At 38.6% G+C, this 23,095-nt stretch overlaps 1 protein-coding gene across 14 annotated transcripts in view; it reads left to right on the top strand.

The window, feature by feature from the left end:
* Window positions 1–23,095, top strand: part of lrrc7 (leucine rich repeat containing 7) — a 186,322-nt gene that overhangs the window by 29,661 nt on the left and 133,566 nt on the right. For 10 of the 14 annotated variants that reach the window (XM_077533313.1, XM_077533312.1, XM_077533311.1 and 7 more), the window contains exon 1: window positions 15,143–15,650. The exons of 1 other annotated variant lie outside the window; for it this stretch is intronic. In XM_077533313.1, coding sequence (XP_077389439.1) covers window positions 15,626–15,650 — 25 coding nt within the window. In that variant the 5' untranslated portion in view covers window positions 15,143–15,625. Of the gene's footprint in view, window positions 1–15,138; window positions 15,651–23,095 lie in introns of those variants that run through there. 3 more of the 14 variants (XM_077533324.1, XM_077533316.1, XM_077533325.1) reach the window with 2 other exon arrangements.

Below are 23,095 nucleotides of genomic sequence, written 5' to 3'. Positions count from 1 at the left end.
CTATCAAAAGAAAGATTAAAGTCTCTTCTTTCATCAGGAAAAAAAAAGAGAGTATGTTTCTATCTGTTTCCGTTTTGCAGCAATTAGCATTAGAAGAAAGCTAAGTTTCATGAGTTTTCACAAAATTTAAAATTGTAAGTAATTTAGCTTTTTTTTCTATATGGCCCTGGTTGATCTCATTTGCTCTGCTGCCACCTGCTGGCCGTTTGTGTATTAACTACCATTTCAGCAACCGTTCTTTGCAGTTGAGAGGCTGCATCAAAGCCTTCTGTATGCACTAGCATAAAAAAAAAATAAGTCTTTGGTACACTTAAAACATAAACAAACAAACAAACAAACAGACAAACAAACAAACCAAACAAACAAACAAACAACACGTTATTGGGAGCAAATGAGTTAGTCGAGTAATCGGATCGGATCGCTTTCTTAAATAATTGCCCAAAGTCTTTTTTTGACCCTTTTTTCCTAAGAAAACCCCCAAAACGGAACCACATTCTGATTATGTATTAATTTCATTTTCATTTCCGGGGTATGACTATATATGCATAAATTAATAAACTTCAACTAAGGATGTAGCCAATTTTAGCAAAGGTGGCCAGCTTTTTTTTTAGTTTTACGACTTAGGCCAATATTTTCAAGGGACTGACAAGCAAGCAGCTACTCTTATATAACCATCATTAGCATATTGCTTGAATTTGTTACGATATATGTACAAGTTTGGCGATTGGCTGGCAACCAGTCCATAAAAACGAAGATGCTTTTTAAAAAATGAAAAATAACTGAAACTACATTTTATGTTTACAAAACGAACTAAAATAAAACTAACTAATTATAGCAAAAATGTCCTTCATTTTAGTAATGCGTGAGCCTTTGGGGATGATTTTAAATGTGATTTTTAGTCGATTTAGTTTGATATAAACCAGAATAATGACGTCACGCCCATGGTGTTTTTTAAATATTGTGCACAAGTAATACACATAAAAATAAATAAATAAATAAAACTAACACTGAAACTAACTAAACTAAAACTAAGCATTCATTAAAGAACTAAAACTAATTTAAAAAAACTAACAGAACCACCCTGAAAACTAATTAAAACTAACTAAAAAAAAAAAAAAAAAAAAAAAAACTCAAAACGAAATAAAAATTAAAATGAAAAATTCCAAAACTATAATAACCCTACTGCCATATTACAAATAAATTGGTTTATATACTGTAGCATTTCTCCTAAATATGCAAAAGCACAAATAATTTATTTGTACAATTTTTAGGACTAAACACAATTTCTCTTCATAACATTATGTGGCCCTTGTGTCCTCTGATTTTCTGTATGTGGCCCTCAAATGAAAAAGTTTGGACACCCCTGATGTAAACAATATTTAAAAAAAAATACTTTTGAGGTGCACGTTGATGGCTTTGTAACAAAGCTCTCCATTGAAGTGGAACGGAATCTTTTAGCACTGTAACGTAGCGTTAAGACATCATTGTCACATTTACTATTTAGCCATAACATTGCTGTAACAACGTTGCACGTTTTATCTCACAGTGTGTGCTAAATACTTAGAGCATCTCCGTTAACGTTCACATTAGCACTTAGCTACGCTAGGCATCCAAATAAATTAGAGCGGCTGAGATGACTGTCCCTCGCCGTCAGAAGGATTTGACAAAAGGTGCTTCCGTCTCAAATGCTCATTCTTTGCCGATGTGCGCTGCCGTGAAAGGCAAGGTCTGTCTTGCATATTTTACATTGGACATTATTCGCTTTAGTGTCTTTGTAGAAATGTTCCCAAACTTTCAAAGTCCGGTTAGCCATGATAGCACACTGTGTACAGCTGGTGCTATAGCTTCCGGTGACATCACGTCTGACTCGGATTAATGCTACTGCGCATGTGCGTCCAGTAAGAGCAAGTGACAGACAGTCAAACGAGCGGTTGAAGCAGTTTTGGAAGAAAAGACAAATATAAAGCTGATATATATTATGTAAAACTGATAAGTCGACTATTTAAATTAGCCGTCAACGCTTTTGGTCGTCGACGTAGTCACGACTAGTCGACTAATCTTGGCAGCCCTATAGACTCCCTTCATAGTTTGTAGGGGTGTGAATTGCCTCGTACCTGACGATTCGATTCGTATCACGATTCACAGGTCACGATTCGATTCGATACCGATTAATCCCGATACGAATTTATAAGTCGATTTTTGCGATTTTTTTTCATTCAAATTTAGAAAATACTAATCAGTAAGCTTGTAGAGTGTAAGATTTATATGAAAATGTATTATTTATTTATCTGAAATTTCAGTCTTATAGAGGTTGTAATCTGTTTCATGTTTGAACAGCATTAAAATAAAATATTAAGGCTTAATGTTCCGTTCATATAACATTCTTCCATGCTCAAGGTGTGAATCCTAAACAATAAAAATAAAAAATAAAAAAAATAAATAAAAAAAAATAAATAAATAAAAAATCGATTCTGCCGATTATTGAATCGATTCGAGAATCGCGCGATGTAGTATCGCGATATATCGCCGAATCGATTTTTTTTAACACCCCTAATAGTTTGTAAACAATGTGACGCAATTTAAAGGGTGGGGCTTAGCTGGAGGCAAAAACACCTCAGTGGCATGTGGTTCTAACACCGGCCAGCATATTTTCACAGAAAGTTCATGTCGGAAAGGACGCCATTTGAGTTAATATGTGAGTAAACTGACTCCCCACGACCGTGAATGTTACTTTAAAAAGTTAAATCTGACTGATGGGCCGATATTTACTGACCCCTACGCACTTACGCACTGGATAGATGATTTAACGGGATTACCCACCGTGCAATGGCCGGACATTTAAATCTACCTAATAGAAAAACTGAGCGTTTATACTGAAGATAAACTGAAGGCCTATAAATCATTACGTGTCTACAACTAACTACGTGTTGAATGGACATGTTCAAAATTTAGAATATAACAACTTGAGCGGGGACTTTTGTGTCGTGCGTGCGCTCGCAAGTGCTGCCAAGTCAACGACAGGGACAGAAGACGAGGATATACGAGGCATGTACCTCTCCTACAAAAATTTTACAAGAAGTTATCGGAACCATTGTGGGGGCTCTCGCCTCGACAAAACTGAAACATACAGCTAACATTTGGTTAGCTAGCGGTTAGCATTCGTGCATGTAGCATGTAAACACTGACTTTTTGTCAGTCCGTGTATGTAAATAGAATCCCACAAATAATGACTAACTTAAGTAATTTCAATCACAACTAATTCTAGGCCATATCATTGTCCAGGCTGAATCTGATAAAAATCTAACCTGATATGAAGAGTGCGCTGCAAACATGAGCATTGTTGATGATAGTCTCAGACAGTCCTTTCGCCTAATCGCGCTTAACCACAGCCATCTGCGATTACTCTGACTGGCAGAGGCTGGGACGCGATCGAATTTCAAGTTTTTGTTTGTCCACAATTCTGGCAACCAAAAACACAACAAGACGACATTTTCTACAGACAACCAGCGTTGTTTACTTCTAGCTGCACTTCCGTTGCCTGCAGCGGCAAGTTGTTTTTGCCTTCAGTAAACAACGTGACGTCATCGTGACGTAGGCCATGAAGGGGTCAATTGGAATGGTATATTGTAAATGCTACATTGTGCTCATTATTCGTAGGTGGGTAAGCTGGAGCCTATTCTGACTTTGGGCCAGAGAGAGGTTGCCCCCTGGACTGGTCAACAGATAATCACAGCTCTCCAGTACAGTCATTTTGAAAAAAAAAAGGCTTTTAATAAGCTTGCATGTTAGTAATAATGGCACATGCTTCTGTCATCCCCATGCAAATAAACAGTAATGCTGCTGTAGGCAGAGCTTTGTTAGGCTCATTTGATTTCATTAGCATTTATTAGCAAAGCATTAACACTGGTAGCAATTATATGTCTCCTTTCCAGCAAATGTGTTTTCGAATTAAAGCCTTTCATTTTGTTTAACTGTTTGATTTATAGTCTGCAGCACATTTACTGATTAAAAACTTCATGTGTTATTTATTATTTGTTGTTTGGGGTTTTGTTGTGATTCTTTTGAAAGTCTTAAGTAGCTATTGGTATGATAAGGAAAACATTGATATGTTGTTGACTAAATGTAACCATTTCTCAACCTGGTTTTTGGTTGCACTGAGGTGCCGCCAGCACTTCAATGTCTTTTCCCGTTTATTACAGTTTGGTATGCTCAGCAGAGATTAATGGTAGTGGGTGGAAAGATTGAAATCAACACGCGCACAAAACCACAGTCAAGTTGAAAGTATCAAAGAGAGAGCTGCACAACAAGTGAGCAAGATTGTCTGTAGACTGTTAACAACTATAACAAGTGCTTCATGCTGCTTGCTTGAGGCAAGTTTTATGGAAGTATTTTTATATCTTAGCATGAGTGATTTCTGACCACAAGCTGCAGTTATTCATTAACGAATACATGGTAGCTCAGGCAAGCCTTTCCGTATTGATTTTCAAGAGTACAATGCCAGGTCCCGAGCGATTCTGAGCTTTTATGAAACAGCAGTAATGTAGTTGAACTCATTAATTAAAATGAAACCAAGCATAGGACAGCTCCGTTATCAGAAAGTTAAAAAAAAAAAAAAAAGTATTTTAGAGCCATCGCTCCTTCAACAATATGCATTCCTAACTGTACACGAGTTATGTAAAGTCCCAGAGAAAGAGAGAAGAAAAAAGCTTTGCTTTTATTGATCAATGAAAGTTCATTCATTCAAAGTATCTTTGTGCAGCACAAAACCTCACCACATATAAACATTTAGTGTGAAGGCTGAAGCCCTCCGAGTTTCATGGTTGCTGTTGCCATGCAACAAATAAAATCAAGAGTTTTTGAATAATTGTCTTTCACCTATAAATGTAAGCCGGATTCCTTTTATGAAGCCATAAAGTGAGTGACATGATTTTTTAAAATCATTTCATATTGTGAAAAAAGCATTGGCTGTCAGTGTGCAACAAAAGCATAGCCCTTAAGCAGTGTTTTAAGTGTAAAAAAATAAGTGCCGGTACTCTCCTAATTCATACATACATATATAAATATATATATATATATATATATATATATATATATATATATTTTTTATTGTAAATTTTAATATTAAATATTACTTAAGTTAATACCACTGTGTAGGTATACAATTAAAAGGGCAATATTCAGGACTGACACAGGACAGGTTGATGCGCTCACACACTTTAATTGATAAAACCAGCACCGTGGTGAGTGAAATGACACAATCAAATGCCCACAAATTTGCCAAAAAGTTGGAATTTACTGTACAATATATGGTCCTGTGTTTTCATCAGTATCAGTCACGTGTAATATTCTGGCCACTCATGCTCAGTAATTTGGTTCATTTCATTGTTAATGGTTCTGACAACATGATGACAGACTTGCTTGGAGTAGCAGTTGGAAAAATAGCTTAAGAAAGATATTTATAAAGAAATTTAAATTCACATTATTACTGAGGAAATCTGCATTTAGAGTTTCTTCACTTATTTTATACTTATTGGTACAACCGTACCATACACACTGATATTTTCGTTTGCCCTCGAGGAGAAAAATAAGCTTACCGCCGGCTTCACGTCTTGTTTGGTATGAGCAATCCATGTTATTTATTTATTTTACGTCCGTGCTGTCAGCCTGCGAATCCACCGCAGAGTCTAACGATCTTTTTTTTTTTTTTTTAGCTTTGAGCCAGGACAGCACAGTAGCGATTTTCTTAACATTTTCTTAACTCAAGAACTATGGTTGTACTGTACACACGCTTTGGGTCGGCGAGCATCGAGCTAGGGGGGAAAAAAAGCATCGGGCTAGCCGCTAGGCTAGCATCACGTTGAATGACGCAAGCACGCTTCTCTCGTGCAGCGCTGATATATATATCACAACTTGAGTAATCGTGCGCTTGGTGATCAGCGCACGGACTTCCATTATTATATGTAAGTCAGTGGACAAACGGCCCTCGGCGGAACAGCATTTTGGGATCAAGCGTACCGGAACGCTGACAGACTGTGACAGTACATTCTTTGCACATTGAGAATTACCAGAACGCTCAAGGGAGATTTTTAGAAGTGCCGGAACTCCGTACACTGCCCTTAAGATGATGTGGAGTGTAGACATTTATATGATTTTACAGCCCTATGAGGGCAACCATAACTCTTAATTGACCCCAGTGATCGAACCCTGAAACCTGACTGAAAAATATCTGTTCTCTTTCTGGGATTTTGATTGCATTGACCATTGATAGCAAATGGAAACATGTTGATGACCGTACAAGCGGAAATTGAATTATTTGCTACATGAAATTCTGTCCTGGTTGCTCAGTAAAATGTAAAACGCAGCAAGTCAACAATAAGTCGCCATCAACATGACAGAGGAATGGATACTCACAATTGTCAAAGAGTCAATAATCCTTTTATTCTAGATTTATTATGCAGCAGTTAACTCGTGTTTACTTGTACACTCACGAATAATTAACTCATTCACTGCCAGTCCAGGACAAAAAAAAAATCTTTGACGTCTAAAACCGTTTATGGCAGTGAATGTGTTAAAGTTGGATGTCCGCATGTTTTGAATATTCTACACAAAAGTAGATTTTTTAATTATGTGTAGTAAACGCTACAATTTACTGTTGTTGCTTTAATACCAAGTTGATGCATAACGAAAAAGCTTTTTTGCACATTGTTTTATTGCGTGTGCAGGAAAAAAAATGAATCTTTGACGTCTAAAGCCGTCTATGGCAGTGAATGTGTTAAAAATAAAATGTTACTTGTTCATCAAGTTGATAAAGGTTTAGAATAGCCAATGCCTTGCTCAATGGCATCTCAACAGTCCTCAAAGAAGCAGACTATCATCTCGCCAAACAATGAATTTATTTTCATTTGCTGCAGTTGGAACTCATGAGCTTTGCACGAGACAACCCCAAAAATGTGATTCCTTCGAGGTTGGAGGTCCGACTGTACTTGAACAGTTAAAAATAGCTAGCACCTCATTTAATGTTATAAAAGACAGAACAGTAAGTGAAACAATTTGTCTTGGTAACAGTGAAAGTCAAATGTGTCTTTGTAGAAAAGTGCTGCCGAGCTGAAGGAAATAATTTTGATGCCGTCATCAGTGTTATCATAGCTGGAGGCGTCCGTCCCTTCATCCCAAGTGGGAATTCGAGACATGCACATTCACCAGGCAGAAAGCATTTGACATCATATAAGATAAATAAATGTCAAGAGAAGTTCAACTGCTGCAACTGTTCACATCATGTGACACGGGATTGCGGTGAAGCGTGGGTCATTTCAAGCCATATGTTTCAATACACAGCAGTTGTTTTTGGGAAAAAAATGAAGTTTTTAATCATCTGATCTTCAGTATGTCTCCTTTGAATCATATTCAGTTTTGTGAGTTGTGTCTTTCTTCTTTTTACATTTCCCGTAGGTGTAAAGGCCTGTATGTCTCTCAAAATATTTTGTTAATTGATTAGGGCTGGGTAACGATTCTAATTTCCTCAATTGATTGGATTTTGATTCATAAGAGTTGAGTTCGATTCGATTTAGCTTTTTCTTGATTTGATTCAATTCACTTCAATTCAATCCTTGTCTTCCTTCTATATATTGTCTATTTTTTTCTTTTACAAATAAGGAAATAAATTATCAAATCAAATTTAAAAAAAAAACAATCCGATTTTGATTCTTTATGGAACATCAATTCTTCTTAAATGTCAAGGACATGATTACCAGTGTTGCCTAAGTTACCTTGAAAAAGTAACTTAGTTACTTTACTGATTACTTGGTTTTAAAAGTAACTAAATTGCGTTACTGATTACTTGATTTTAAAAGTAACTAAGTTAGATTAAAAGTTACTTTTTAGTTACTTTCAGCAGCTGCCGATAACACCATCTCAACATAAAAATAATGCAGTAGAAACGGAGTTCCAAATACTTTATTGAAAGTGCATTTTTAACATGAAAATAAAGTTTTTTTTTATGAAAAACAAAATAGGCAGTCTCTCTTGACTTCTTGTAACGTAAATACTTTTTATAAAACAAAAAATAAAAATCTATCCAGGTTGAAAATGAAAATCCCCTAAATTCCTCTATTGTTTGTTTGTTCCGCTATTCCAGTGTGTACACATGTATCAGTTTAAATATTTATTAGTAGTTATTGACAGTTATAATTGTTTTTTGGTTTGTTTGTTTTTTCTCTTCAAAATAAGGATCAGGAAAACAAAAGGTTGATAATTTAATGTTAAATATAAATATTTAACCTTTAGACAGACACCAACACAATTAAACAGAATATTTAAACATTGTGAAGTATTTCAGAAACATAAATTTATGACATGAAATAAACCTACCGTCCAGCCAAAAGAAATATGAAGCCACCTTATGGAACAATAAATCTATCAAACACATTTTAACCACTTAATATATGCAAAAATATTTCCAAAAGTTCATTTCCCTTTTTAATCAACAATTTTTGTATTTAACAATTGTTTTTTCTTTTGTCATCACTTTCATTTTTGGTTAATGTATGACATCTTTTTTTGTTTTTTTAATCTGAGACACGATGATGACCACAGAATCACTACTGTTTATATTTTGTTTTTTGGGCTGTCGTAATCGCGGGCACGTCTCAGTTCTCCTATCTGCTGCTCATGCTAGTTGTAGACATTGACAGGGAGCCACAAACTGAGAAATGAGATACTTGCAGTGTGCTTTTAGCTTAGCTGGTGTGTTGGCTGTGGGACATACCTGTGTCGTTTGAATCCATGCATTGGATCGTCACGGGAGTTATTCTTTTTGGCTCGCGCGCAGTACCAACGCCGGCCCGGGACATACAAGTGCACCGAGAGGACTCGATAGCCATGGGAAATACCGAGATGTACGGCACCGGCTTCTGCTAACTGTCTCCATTTGTATGTTGTCACTCGTTGCGCGCGCCGTGTCGCGAGCACGGAAACACGGAAGTAGCTTGAATGGTGATGCTACTGAAATGTAAACAAAACAAGTAGAGCACGGCGCAGAACTCTTGCTATTGTTATGAAAACCATAAAGCCTCACTCGCAACCGATACGGTCGTTTAGCTCCCCTTGACGAACGATGGTTCGGTCGAATCGTTTTTTTGTTCCACCCCTACTGAAAACGTAACTTGTCTGACGTCACTCCCCCTGGCGAGAGGGCGGAGACGACCTCATCCCATAATGCTTCACGGACCAGTTGAGGATGGAAATAAATTATTTTTTTTACCACTTTTATGGTCCATAATGCACACTTTTTTTGTTGTGTTGTGTGCCTGTTGGTTAATAAAACTAGTAGTAAAAGTATCATCACTTTTGTTTTGAATGTGCAAACCATTCATGACCAGACCATGGCTGAATTCAGTGTGGTGATCAATGACTTCTGCCTCATCTTCGTAGTTAGCAGTAGTTGTTTGTGACTGTTACAACAGTGAGATAGTTTGCCTTCTGCATGAAAATGTGGAGTAACGCATTGATTCTCTGGACAGTAACTTTAATCAGACTACTTTGTAGAATAAAGTAACGCGTTAGACTATTAGTTACTTTAGAAAGCAACTTTTTTGAGTAACGCGTTACTAAGTAACGCGTTACCGGCAACACTGATGATTACAAACTCCATAAACATTAAATTCCATTTCCATTCCAAATTTTTGCAGAGGCAGTAACTGGTTAAAATATTTCGTTTATGAATGAAAGTATCTCGTGTTATCACTTAAGTTAAGTGTTAGACAAACATGGATGAGATATATTATATATATATATATATATATATATATATATATATATATATATATATATATATATATATATATATATATATGTTGTAACAACTGTGGCCTATGGCCCAGTCCACCCTCTAATTTTTTGGGGGGTTTGCTTCTTCTAAAGCAAACTCTCTGCAGTTGCATAAACATTCCACAGCTCAGAAACGATCTAATCTTGGTTAGGTCTGCAGGTGGTCACTCAACCACAAACAAAGCTCTTTTGAAGCCGCTGACCAGGTGATATAGGAATTTATGCGTCTGCCAAAAGAGTTTGTTCAAGCCCGACTTCCCGGTGTCCGAGAAAACACCTTCAATGACTTAGGATATACAGACGACTGATCACAGGAATGTTTATGACCTTTCTTATCAACCAAAAGGGACGCTCTGACATCTGTCCCTCCCAGGGGGCACCCCTGGAACGTCTAGATGGAGCCACAATGCCGCCAAGTGGTGAAACTTGGGACTATCTTTAGTGACAATTCTTACAAATAACCTCATTTTACACATTTATACCATGATAATTCTTGACAGATAACTTAACTACGAATGATTCATGTTATGTCTTTGTGTGTATGAATGTCCTATCTCATTTGTATTCCATAAGGAATGAAAGGTAATCAATATCTTTCAGTTTAGTCAGATTAGGCAAGTAGGAACTACCTCACAAATTAGTTTATGATGCATTAATTACGATGTGTGCTGAACGTGTTGTGTGGGAAAACTGATTTGCCACCGAAGCTCCGCCCATAGGCTTTAAAACAGCGAGGGGATCCTCTTCCCCTCTCTCTCTTCCCGCTTCACGCTGCCCCTCATCTAACTGACCACCCTCAGGCCCGCTACCTGCAAGTTGCCCAGCTTGCCCCACTGACTCTTTGTCCCAAGAAACTTCTCAAACACGTGGCCCCTTTTGTTCCTGGCAGCAACGAGTTGCCACGAGAGTCACGCCAGAGCAGGTGCTAAACTTCAACGCTGACCCCAAAGAGACTCTTTTACTCCCTTTTTCTTCCCCCCCCCCCTTTTTCTTCGCCATCGGTGACTGCCCGCCATCAACGAGCTCCGTGGCCCCGTGGTACACTTGCATCGTACCGCCGGACTCAAGGTTGTGCACCCAAGCCGAACTGCATCTCACCTGCTAGTCGGTGGCGCCCCGCCACAGTGCAAGCTCACCTCCAACGGCTGGCCTACCCGGACGCAGGCACACAACGAACCTAGCTCCAACACCTGGAGTCGGAGGCTGTTCGGCGGAACCAATACCACGCCGGGGAAACATCTCGCCGACCAATCAAGGGACGAGCCGCGCAACTACGTCAGCCCCCGAGCGGCTCCCTTGCTCAAGCCCCTTTTTGATTTTTCTTGCCTTTTTTTTGAACGAACATTGACTATTTTTCCCCCTTTTTCAAAATGACCTCCCGTTTCTGCTCGTTCGACGCAGCACCCAACTCGTAAGTGCACGTTTGATCCCCCAATTCGGCATATCACTGTGTGCAATTTACATTTGAAACATATCACAGATCCTATTTCCTTATTCGTTCGCATTCTTTCCCTATTTTCATTAGCTTTATTTTATTTCTTTTCTTCTGACGGTAGAATAGTTAGATAGGCAGTGTTTTGATTCTGTAGTGTAACAATCGTGAATAAATGCATGTTTTATTAACTCTATTCCGCCTAAATCATCTGTGTTTCCGAGTGGATTATTATTCTTTTGTTAGTACAATGAACCACTGAATATCGAGTGTGGCGACTTTAGATGATAAATGACTGATGAAGAAAGGATTTTGGTCGTTGGTTTCTCATTCACTGCCAGTCATTATAGAAAATTTTTACATTTCCAATACTCACGTGATATTACATTCAATAATTATATATAAACCGAATCTACCAAATAACAGAATAGACTCCCTACTTTTTGTCCCGTCCCGTTCTTTTATAATTGACAGCAGAAAAATGTAGGTTTGCCAAAATACAGCCATTTCTCCCATGGACTCTGAAACTGTGTTTATTTCCTATAAAATGGGGCAATGATGTCATCTACCGGTGGTTGGGCATCAGTAAAGTTGTTTCCAAGTTTGATATTTACAGTGGAGCATGCTCAGATTCGCCCCCATTTAGCACCGCTCTAAAAAATACAATTGACAAGTATACTTGTCAAAGGCAGTGAATGAGTTAACCAAAGTAAAGCCAACGTGGTGCCCCTAGAAGTTATCGAGGTAAATACAATTTACCTCTGTAACGTCCAGATTATTAATTCGTCCAAAAGACGACCCAATTATCGCTACAATATATATATATATATATATATATATATATATATATATATATATATATATATATATATATATATATATATATATTTTCATAATTCAAATTCAATAATTGTAAATACATTTAAAAAAGATTCTGAATTGTTTTAAAGTGCAATAAATCAGGTCTTTCATTTTTTAAAGTAAATCTTTTGTTTGTTTGTTTGTTTGTTTTTACAGTGTAGCCTATGTGCTACCTTGCTTACCTCATTTTACACTGCACGTGTTACAGAGCAAACTAGTAACTGAATCACAAATATATGTTAGTGCATTTTCTGCATTGACAAACTGACTTTTTGGTATATTAAAGGGATGGAAATTAGGATGGAATATTTCTTCTTTTAATCTGATTCATCAATTGATCTCCAAAAATAATTGCCAGTTAATCAATTATTATAATAATAGTGAGTGAGTGAGTGAGTGAGTGAGTGAGTGAGTGAGTGAGTGAGTGAGTGAGTGAGTAGCTCTTCAATTGAAAAATATGCAGCTAAGCCATGTGATCAGGATGGATCAAATGAAATTGAACTGAAACATGTCTGCCCCCTGTAAGGTGTGTTGCGACATATGCAATATAATTAGTGGTTACTAGACCTACAGTTTTGTAAAAAAAAAAAAAAAAAAACAACAAAAACAAACAAAAAATTTACATAGGTGTGATAGAACTTTTTTTGGCATAGTATTGAAATGAATGAAAGAAAAGAATGAAAATTGAAAAATACAAAATTGTACACATTGTCATTTTAAAATGTTCCTGATTTAAATAATGGCTTGGGGCAATCTGTGTGGAGTTAGCATGTTCTTCTCATGCTTGCGTTGGTTTTCTGCAGGTACTCTGGCTCATTCCAAAAATATGTAGTATGGTAACTGAAGACTGTAAATAGGTGATAATATTTTTTTTTAATTAAAATGTAAAAATTAAAACTAAAACAGAAGCCATTCATTGACTGGCAATTTCGTCAATGACTAAAACGAAAATGAAGACAACACAGTGACGAAAATTCACACAATTCAATCAGAAGGAATGAAACGCAGGTTGGAGAAAAGAACCCCTCAGAAACAGTTCAGTGCACTTTATATAATGTTCAAACATCTTTACATTAATTGTGCAGCTGTAAGATCAATATCAAGCAATTACGTACTTTTTTTTTATTTAGGCGAAAACTAAGTTATATTACTGTCAGTTCAACACGTATCATTGAAACAATTAATAAAGACCCTGTTGTATTAAATATGTCTTGAGTGTTAAACTACAGGTAGGCTACAAATAGGTGTTAAAATTTTCTGTATAAAAGTTGAAATTAGGCTGAAGGAAAATATCGACGAAACTGTCAATTTAGTTGACTAAAATTGCTCATTATTTTCGTCGACTAATTGGATCAAAACTGAAACACAATCAGATGACTAAATTATGACTAAAACTTTAATTAATTTGAGTCAAAAAGACTATACTTAAACTAAATTAAAATTTCTTGTCAAAACTGCTGTGAATATGAATAGTTGTTTGTCCCCTTCTATTGATTGGCGACTACTGTCATGTGCTGGTGGTTGAAAGCGCAGACACAAATAAGGTTTTAACTATTTATTCACATCGAGAGGCGTAAAACAAACTTGACTAGATGAGAAACAAAGAGAGTTGCACAGAGGGACAGAAAGCAATAATCCGGCAAAACACACACAATTCTCAGACTGCACCTACAGACAGTGAATCGATCTGATTGGTTGTAGCAAGTAAAGGACTAAAGAACGACATCACATAGGTCCAGACATCACCGAAAGGATTTAAGATTGACATCACATAGCCTAAAACTAGTTGAAACTAGATGATGGTTACCGTATTTTCCACACTATAAGGGGCACCTTCAATGAATGACATATTTTCAAACTTTTTCCATAGATGAGGCGCTACAGTAGAGGCTGGGGTTACGTTATGCATCCATTAGATGGTGCTGCGCTAAAAGGAATGTCAACAAAACAGTCAGATAGGTCAGTCAAACTTTATTAATAGATTACAAATCAGCTTTCTGACAACTCCATTCACTCCCAAAATGAATAAACAGCTGTTTTCTCTGAGGTAAAGTATTAGTGTTAGCTAGCGATCCAAGATGGCGGGATCTTCTGCGCATGCGCGTCACCGATCGTTCAGGGTCACCGATAGCGTCTTGACAGCGAGAACTGTTGCGGCTCAATATTGATCCATATATAAGGCGCACTGGATTATAAGGCGCATGGTCATTTTTTGAAAAAATTGAAGGCTCTTAGGTGTGCCTTATAGTGGAGAAAATACGGTAGTTTATGCCCTTCTATTGATTGGCGACTACTGTCATGTGCTGGTGGTTGGATCCCAAAGCGCAGACACAAATAAGGTTTTAACTATTTATTCACATCGAGAGGTGTAAAACAAACTTGACTAGATGAGAAACAAAGAGAGTTGCACAGAGGGACAGAAAGCAATAATCCGGCAAAACACACACAATTCTCAGACTGCACCTACAGACAGTGAATCGATCTGATTGGTTGTAGCAAGTAAAGGACTAAAGAAAGACATCACATAGGTCCAGACATCACCGAAAGGATTTAAGATTGACATCACATAGCCTAAAACTAGTTGAAACTAGATGATGGTTACATCAGTTCAAAACAGACACTTGACGTCAAACTTGACAGGTCATGAACTCAAACTTAACCCAGGCGTGACCCCAGACATGACAACTACAGTTTATACCTCACAACGCAGCCCAAGTCACCTGGATAGGCTTCAGTAGGCTTTTGTCTCTTCACCCAGGAGTCACATGGTGCGACATGTGCAGTTTTGGGGGTCTTTTTGATTTCCATTTACAAACTGGGTTATTTTTGCCCTCATCACAAACAGTCGTGTAGTGATACGTTACTGTGAGAGCAACAACCAAGATGGGAAATGTGGCTTCATCCCCCCTCCCTCTCTCTCTCTCTCTCTCTCTCTCTCTCTCTCTCTCTCTCTCTCTCTCGACCGTGCACACTCACGTGCAAACATACCTTCCACGTCCCGGTTCCATCTTCATCCATCTCCCCGCTCCCTCCGCCTCTTCCTCTCAGGGAGATAGATGGGAGGAGACGCTCCCGCTGAATGCAGCGGGCTCTCGCAGAAGGACATAAGCTAGCTTTTTTTTTTCTTCCCCGTGCTGGGTCGCATGATTTATCTCTCCGTCTTTGGTTCATCTTGAATTGTCTTTCATGGACGCGCGGCGGGCACCGTGTCATCATTTATCTACATTTCATTTACTGACTGAAGGCATTTGAACTGGATTTAAACCACCTAGCGGTGCTGGAGACGAGCCGTACTGATGAGCTCATCTCCGCTTTCTGGCTACGGGGGCGTTAAAGATGCGGCTGGTGGACTGGGTCAAGGTGCTTGTCTTCGAGTCACCCCGGCTCGGTTCGTCTGACTAATCCAACAACGTGTGTCTATACGGACCACTGCAGGGTTGCTTGCTCCCCCCCGTTATTTTATCTCTTCGTTTCCCGAAAATTGGAACCGCCACCTCCAGCCTGAGGATGGATAACTATTCTAGTTTGCAACGTAAGGCAACACATTTAAGGCAACACATTTATTTAGTTAGCACATGAGTTGGTGATACAATTTGAAGGCTAGATTTCATATATATATATATATATATATATATATATATATATATATATATATATATATATATATATATATATATATATATATATATATATATATATATATATATATATATATATATAAACCACAAATCAAAATGTTCACTTCACATGTCCTTTGAAGCATTTAATGACTGCAAGATGTGTTTGTCTGTGTATGTTTGGTGTTGAGGGGGGTGTGATGCAGTGTAATTGAACCCTATCTTATAACAGAACCAGCGAGGGTTCTACTGCCATTTTTTTTCCATGCACACCTGTTAAATGAAATGGCAAATAAGTCCACCTCAGGGTGTATATAACTTATTACGGTATTTAATTGCCATTGAGCTTGATAGTTTACTTTATAGCACTTGTTCAAGTTGAAAGCATCCCTCTTCTGTCAAGTGAATGGTTTGTCTCCTTTGGTGCTGCAGTTTGTAGTCTGGTAACATACAGTCCACCTGCTAGGTTAGCTCCTGTGCTGTACGTCTCTCTGACTTGTGGGCCACTAAAGTAACGTTCACAAAAGGCTTCTTATCAAAGGGAATATTTCATTACCATCGTCATTGGAACACATTTCAAAGGTCCTCTGTCTGCGCCGCCTCATAGATGGAGTCTATTAATAACGTATTTCTAGCTGGGCCATGTACTTGCTTCTAACAGCCTCATATAGTAGCATTTTTTTTTTTTAAACTGCCCATTATTCTATTTTTGGGAGGATTTATTTCTGTGATCTTCTCCATCAACAGCTTATCTATTTTCCCACACAGAGCAAAAATGATTAGCTTTGTTAGCTCGTCAGATTAATCTGCCTGATCATTCAAAAAATAAAAAATAAAAAATGGAATACATTCCAGCATTTTTGACATTCAACACTCACTTTTTTTTTTTTACTCCCATGAGTGATCACCAGCCTGCCCAATTTGTCATCTATTTTGGAGGCCGCTGTTCTTCATCTTTGGGCATTTGTTTAATAATGAACTGTTTTGCTTTCATGTCTTGTTGTATACTCAGTGCTTTGTCCTTGGCTGGTCCCTTGAAATAAGTCTTGCTGTCATTACAGCGATGAAGTAGAGGTGCCTTGAGCTTTAGGCTGACTTAATCATACTAACATGCTTCCAGTGCTTGTGCTAAGATGATTATTGAGTCTCTGGAAATCTAGATATATCTTTATGTAAATACACAGAGTGTGACAGCATCATCGCTGTCTCATTTTGCCTCCTGTAACCGGATTCGTTTCACTATAGACGCCTCTCTGTCAGTCTAATTTAAGCAAGTTTAATTTAAGATTCTGTCAAATACATATTAAACATATTAATAGATCCTCCTCCAAGAGCAAACTTCCATGCAGAGTACAGAACAAGGCTGGATCAGGCTCTCTGCTCTTCCTTATACACGATAGCATGGTCCTGCTACTGCTGTTGGTTGCCTAGTGACTGCATCTATGAAACTGGCTCCCATCGTCATGGTGATGGGCCAAAGAGGAAGGAGACCTAGAGAATGAAGAGGGACACGTATATCAGTGCATTTGCAATACAGTGAGGCTGAATTGTGATGTTACGAAGGATGTGTCTATGCTGGTGTTGTGAGTCAAAATGGTAGGGTAGTGATGCAAAAAAACAAAACAAAAAAAAACAAAAAAAAAACGCTTAGAGAGTGAATTATGTTTAAGCATGATACTGCATGTAATGAATCAAATATTTGAACGGGAGAATAATTCATCTGCCTCAGGCAGAAGATGCATTATCTTTGGGCACAGATGATTTTAAACGTAGGTGTTATGTTTGTGGATATACATAGGATCCACAGAAAATAGCTTTTGGTTTGGACATACCCATAAAAAAAAAAAATCCAGAGAACATGGAAGATCTTTTCTAATCCAGGAGGAGGCGTAAAGAAGGAAGAGTCAAGGACAATCTTTTCTGGTACAGCACGCACTGTACTGGAGGCGCACAAACTGTGAAACTGCTCAAAACTGGTCTCTTCTCAATGTCATCTGCAATTATCCTGCGCAAAATAAATCATGGAAGAAGTCTCCAGAGCTGTGCTGTTGTCGACAATGCGGGGATACAACAAATACTGCCGTTTATATGCATCTATCGTGACAGCGGCAAGAATAGTAAAAGATAACCTTTCCCTGACGTGGCAGGAAGTCAAGCACGATCCTTGCTGCCAGCATGTGTCCTGTGTTAAGTGCCTTTTCAAAGCAAAAGGACAGTTGTAGGGTCACATCTGAGCCCCACTGCTGCTGGTTAGACCATAAAAAAAAAGAAAAGAAAACAATGTTGCCTTTGTTTGAATGCCATCAACGTGGGTGACCCATGAAATCATGAAACAACCCGGCAGGAAACTAGCAAGGTGTTTCACACTAGCAGTAGGCAGGAAGCATTAGTGTAAGTGTGTGTTTGTGTGCCTTTCACATATGCGCTTCAGTTGGTATAATTGAGTTCACGTGGCTACAATATTTGACAAACTGACAAGATCCCGCAAGGTTGCCTGAATGAGGTGTAGGTGACTGCATCACAGTTTTTTGTCCACGCTTAAATATTTGAACGTCAGCGTATGAATCTTAGTGGTCACCATATGTACATCATGGTTTTGAGGTTCACAGTCTGAATTTGACTATTCTCCCTGCAGCTAACTTTCCAAAAGCATACATGTTAGGTAAACCCATTCAATGCCAGTCATCTGCACTGTTTAAAACCCTAATTCCAGTGATTTTAGAGCATTTCGACTGATTTTCCTGTGAACCACGGAATGTTGTGTGATTGTGTTATTTTTATAGCCAATCTACCAAATGAAAGAATAAACTCTTATTTCACTAGAAAAAAAAAAAAGTTTCATTCTAGCTTTTGCCGTTTTCTAATCAGCAGTAGAACATAGGTAGGTTTGAAGAAATTCAGAAACCGGAGAAAAATAGCTTTTTTTGTATCAATCAAAACAGTAACTATGATGCGAATGATTTTGCTTTAGTGACATTTCCAACATCTGAACAGTGATTACATTCTATCAACGAGCTAATTTAACATTTAAGAATGGCTTTTGTTTGTGAAATAATAATAAGTAGTCTGGCGACGCTCACCCACCAGAACAGCTCTGTCAGCCATTAGTGGCTGTTCATGTAAGACGTTGTCATCCTACTATGTTCTTGCATGTGCACCATGAACAAGCTTGACACAAAGTCTGCAGTAACACTTTACGCCTGAGGTGGTAGTTGCGAGTAGAAGAGTGACAAACTCCACAACCACTCTCACTTATGAGCAATTTCGAGCCATAGTTGCCAGAGTATAACCTATAACTATATATGTGTGTGTGTGTGTGTGTGTATATATATATATATATATATATATATATACATATATATATATATATATATATATATATATATATATATATATATATATACTGCGATTGGCTGGCAACCAGTCCAGGGTGTCCCCTGCCTACTGCCCAGAGCCAGCTGAGATAGGCGCCAGCACCCCCCGCGACCCTTGTGAGGAATAAGCGGTCAAGAAAATGGATGGATGGATATATATATATATATATATATATATATATATATATATATATATATATATATATATTTCGCCAAAAATGATATGGTTCGTTTCTACAACTGGTTTCACACGAGCTATTCAAATGGTGATATTCCAAAATTATCAATGTGACCAGTTGTGTTGCTGATGTGCAAATGTTCAGTGATACACATTTCTGCTACTGTGATGGTTGCGACAAATCCTTTACATTTTTAACTCAGCTAGGCATGAGTGGACACTGATTCAAGATGGATGCAATAATTCCTTGAGTGGTGGTGCAATGTGTGACAGGGAGTGCCTGCATCCTATAGTGGTTGGTCCACGTGTTGCCGTGGGCAACCCAAGCTTCTCTCTGTTGGGACAAAGACGCGTGCAGCCTCTGGTCTGAGCTCTCTGCGGACATCACAATGCTTTGAATGTGAGTGCTGCAGCAAGTCTTTGCAAACCTTGCATCCATTCCTGAGCCACTAATTTGAATCTTTTCTATAGCTGGTAAATGCAGGAACATTTCCAAATGACTGCACACTTGCTTCTGTTACAGTATATGCCACCACCGTACATTAGGAATGTGATTAAGTAGAGAAGCAGCATTAAGCAAGGAAGGAAGGAAAGATGAGTGAGAAGTGCAGAATGGTAGTGTAAGGATTTGCCCGGTGTCCTGTTCTGTCTGTTTCAACTCATCGGTCAATGACTATCGGACAGAAAGACACTGATATGTTATGACATTATATGATATATGCGACGTGTCATGTGACAGTATAAGTTGCAGTCCAGTTCTGAATTTCTCACTAGGAATCTCTCAGTCAAGTAAACTTGATTTCTCTTTCAGCTGAGCAACGGTTTTATTTTTTTTGTGCTTATTTTCATTTACATATATTTTTAGGTGTTTCTCTTTATACTTCTCAACAACAATTATCTTGAGTGACAAGTGAGTTTGAAAATTTTAAGTCCTAGTGAGGATGATAAACCGATCCATCCTGTCTCAATAGCACGTCCTCATTAGGGTCACAGGCTGGAACATATTCCAGCTGACATTGGGCAAGATGCATGGTAAAAACCGAAGAGTGGTCGCCAGTCAAATGTGTTGCAGATGCTGATAATGCATTGTTGGCCAAAAATGTCTCAAGTCAAACAACCAAATCAGCTAAAGAGTACTCGATCAATGAGTTTGATTGGATCAATGCCAATGTCAGTTTAAGTTTACAGCATGTGTTAATATTACATTTAAAGGAAGATATTGTTGGAAATTGTGCAATTAGCTGGCAACCAGTTCAGGGTGTACCCCGCCTACTGCCTGAAGCCAGCTGGGATAGGCTCCAGCAGCCCCCGCGACCCTTGTGAGGTGTAATCGGTAAAGAAAATGGATGGATGGATATTGTTGGTAATGAGCGGAGGGAGTTCCAAAGGCAAGAATTTTCACAGTGTTGGAGCATAACAACGGAAACCACCTTCAGCTGATTTTGAATGTATACGTGGTACACTGAAGAGAGATTTACTTGCAGAGCAAAGGTCTGATGTTTCGTTAGTGTGTTAAAAACATTAGGCGGGGCAGCACCATTAAGAGATTTAAAAACACGTAAAATCTTTAAATTGATTATGTATTGTACTTGCAGCCAATAGAATAGCAATAAAGAGACAGTGTGTATTTTTAGTGGCATCTAGTGGTGAACTAATAATTCCTTCATTTTAAGAACACAATATTTCACTAAAATGCAAACAAATATGTTCTATCACACATATATTACACTGAGCCTCGTAGGGTTACTGACATGTTTTCTTTCTTCCTTCATGTTTCTGCAAAGGATACCCAAGAGTGAAGAACTTCACAACCATAGTTTGCCTCTGTTGGTGCTTGCAAGTAGTGTCTTACCCAATGGGTCGACCGCCGCTTACTTTCAAAAGCTGGGGCCAGCAGGTGGTCATCGCCTTATTCGGGCTCCCACCGCTTGTCTCCCCTATGCTTTCCTCTCGCTAACTTCTCTTGTTAGCCGCTCTTGTTAACCACTCCAGCTAATTTTTGCTACCTGCTCTTGTTAGCTGCTCCAACGATTTCCTGCTAGCCACTCTTGCTCACTGCTCCTGCTCGCCGTACTGCTATAATAATTGGCAATACATACTTGCCAACATTCCTGATTCACGCGGACGACTCGCAAATTTAAACCCTATTTCCCAGGTGATTCTCAATCGGTCATTTCTCCTGCTAAAAATTGCAACAAAGTAAAGAGTTGAGTGTTGTAGAGAATTTTTGACACAGGATCTGGCAACCCTGGCCTGCTTGCACGATAAGCGGCCGGTTACGAGACTCCTGCAGTAGGCAGTGATAGGCAAGAAGTCTTGATCATACACATAATATTGTACTGTAATCCATGATTCTACCGGGAAAGCATTTGGAGGCTGGCGGGGAGAGGATTGCACCACGCAGCATTATACCGGTTCAGACATGACAGAGATGGATAGTGAAAAAGACGACCAGACACCATTTTGGGAATTTCAGGAGTTTACGATCAACATTCATGTCCCCACTCACCGGCCGCCATTTACTCCCTCCCCGCCAAGGAATAGTCATCGCTGCATGTTGCCAGTCGTCCGCATCGACCAATGCATGATTTTGCACAACCCAAAGATGACAAGTATGGTTAGTAATTGGTGGTTGCCTTGCAAAGTGTGGTCTCTACAGTATGAGGCACTGTTGTGCGCGTGCTTCAAAATTGTTGCATTCTATTAGTTCATCACTAGATGGCACTGAATAATACAGACTGTCCCTTTAAAACTGGAATGATCTGTTTGTCCCTGTTCTCGGAGAAAGGTGAAGGTGAAATTTGGCAGACCGCGCTGCACTTTTCTGGGGGGATCGAGGGAGTTTTCTATTACATGTCCCAGCCAGGGGGCAACCTTGCCACACATTGGCTTTAGTCACTGGTGCCTCTACTTAACTGGCAGGTAAACTAGCTCATCTCCACCTGTTGAGTAGAAGCACCTGTGGCTAAAGCCAAAAGGGTTTTTCTGGATTCCCTGGCATACCTGACAATTTGATGACAAAGAGTAGGCAAAAGCAGGTCTAAGTTGGGGCGCAAGTGGTGATTTTTTTTTTTTTGTTTGTTTGTTTTTTTCTGCGCTCCACTGTGACTCGTGTTTTTTTCTATGTCTTTGCACACATGTTTCTCCTTCACTTAATTTGAAAGGAATGAGTGGACCCACTTATAGCTCATCAATTTTCAATGTTTGAAGCTGTGTTTCACCATACCTATTGGTCAAGTGAAAGTGTAGCAAATCTGTTTTTGTTTATTTTTTGAGCAAATTCATGTTTCTTACTGTTTTTTGATGCAGCCACCGTCCTCAGGTGTTGAGACATTCAGCTTGGCTCAACCCAATTCCTCATTAATTTGTTGATTTTCGAGTCTGGCTGTTGACTGCTGTCTCATCTCTTTGGCCTTTGCTCACAGAAAATTCCAGAGGGGGCTACAGGACGATTTAGTGCCGTCGCCTCAGGCTACTTTCATTCTAAGTACGTGTGCTGTCCTCGCGGCACGTGACTATGTGCTGCTAGACAGCCAGCGAACTTAAAGAAAACTCCACACGCAAGGCGTACGTTTCTTGCTTTATGAAGCTTTCTTGCTCTTACAAACACAGCAATATGAATGTAAAAGTGGATAAAAGTAACTGAAACAGAAAAAACAGAAAAACACAGTATGTTACTAATTACATTGTAGACGCTATCATACAAGTAACAAGCTAACACTGGCAATACATCCTGATACAACAATGAAGTTGCAGACATTCGTATGTTCAAATTAAAATGCAACATAGCCTTTCTAACTCAAAATAA

Source organism: Festucalex cinctus, chromosome 10 (genome assembly GCF_051991245.1).
Source record: "Festucalex cinctus isolate MCC-2025b chromosome 10, RoL_Fcin_1.0, whole genome shotgun sequence".
NCBI classification, from domain to species: domain Eukaryota; kingdom Metazoa; phylum Chordata; class Actinopteri; order Syngnathiformes; family Syngnathidae; genus Festucalex; species Festucalex cinctus.
Note: the sequence above shows the minus strand (reverse complement) of the source record. Positions and strands in the feature narration are given on the sequence as shown.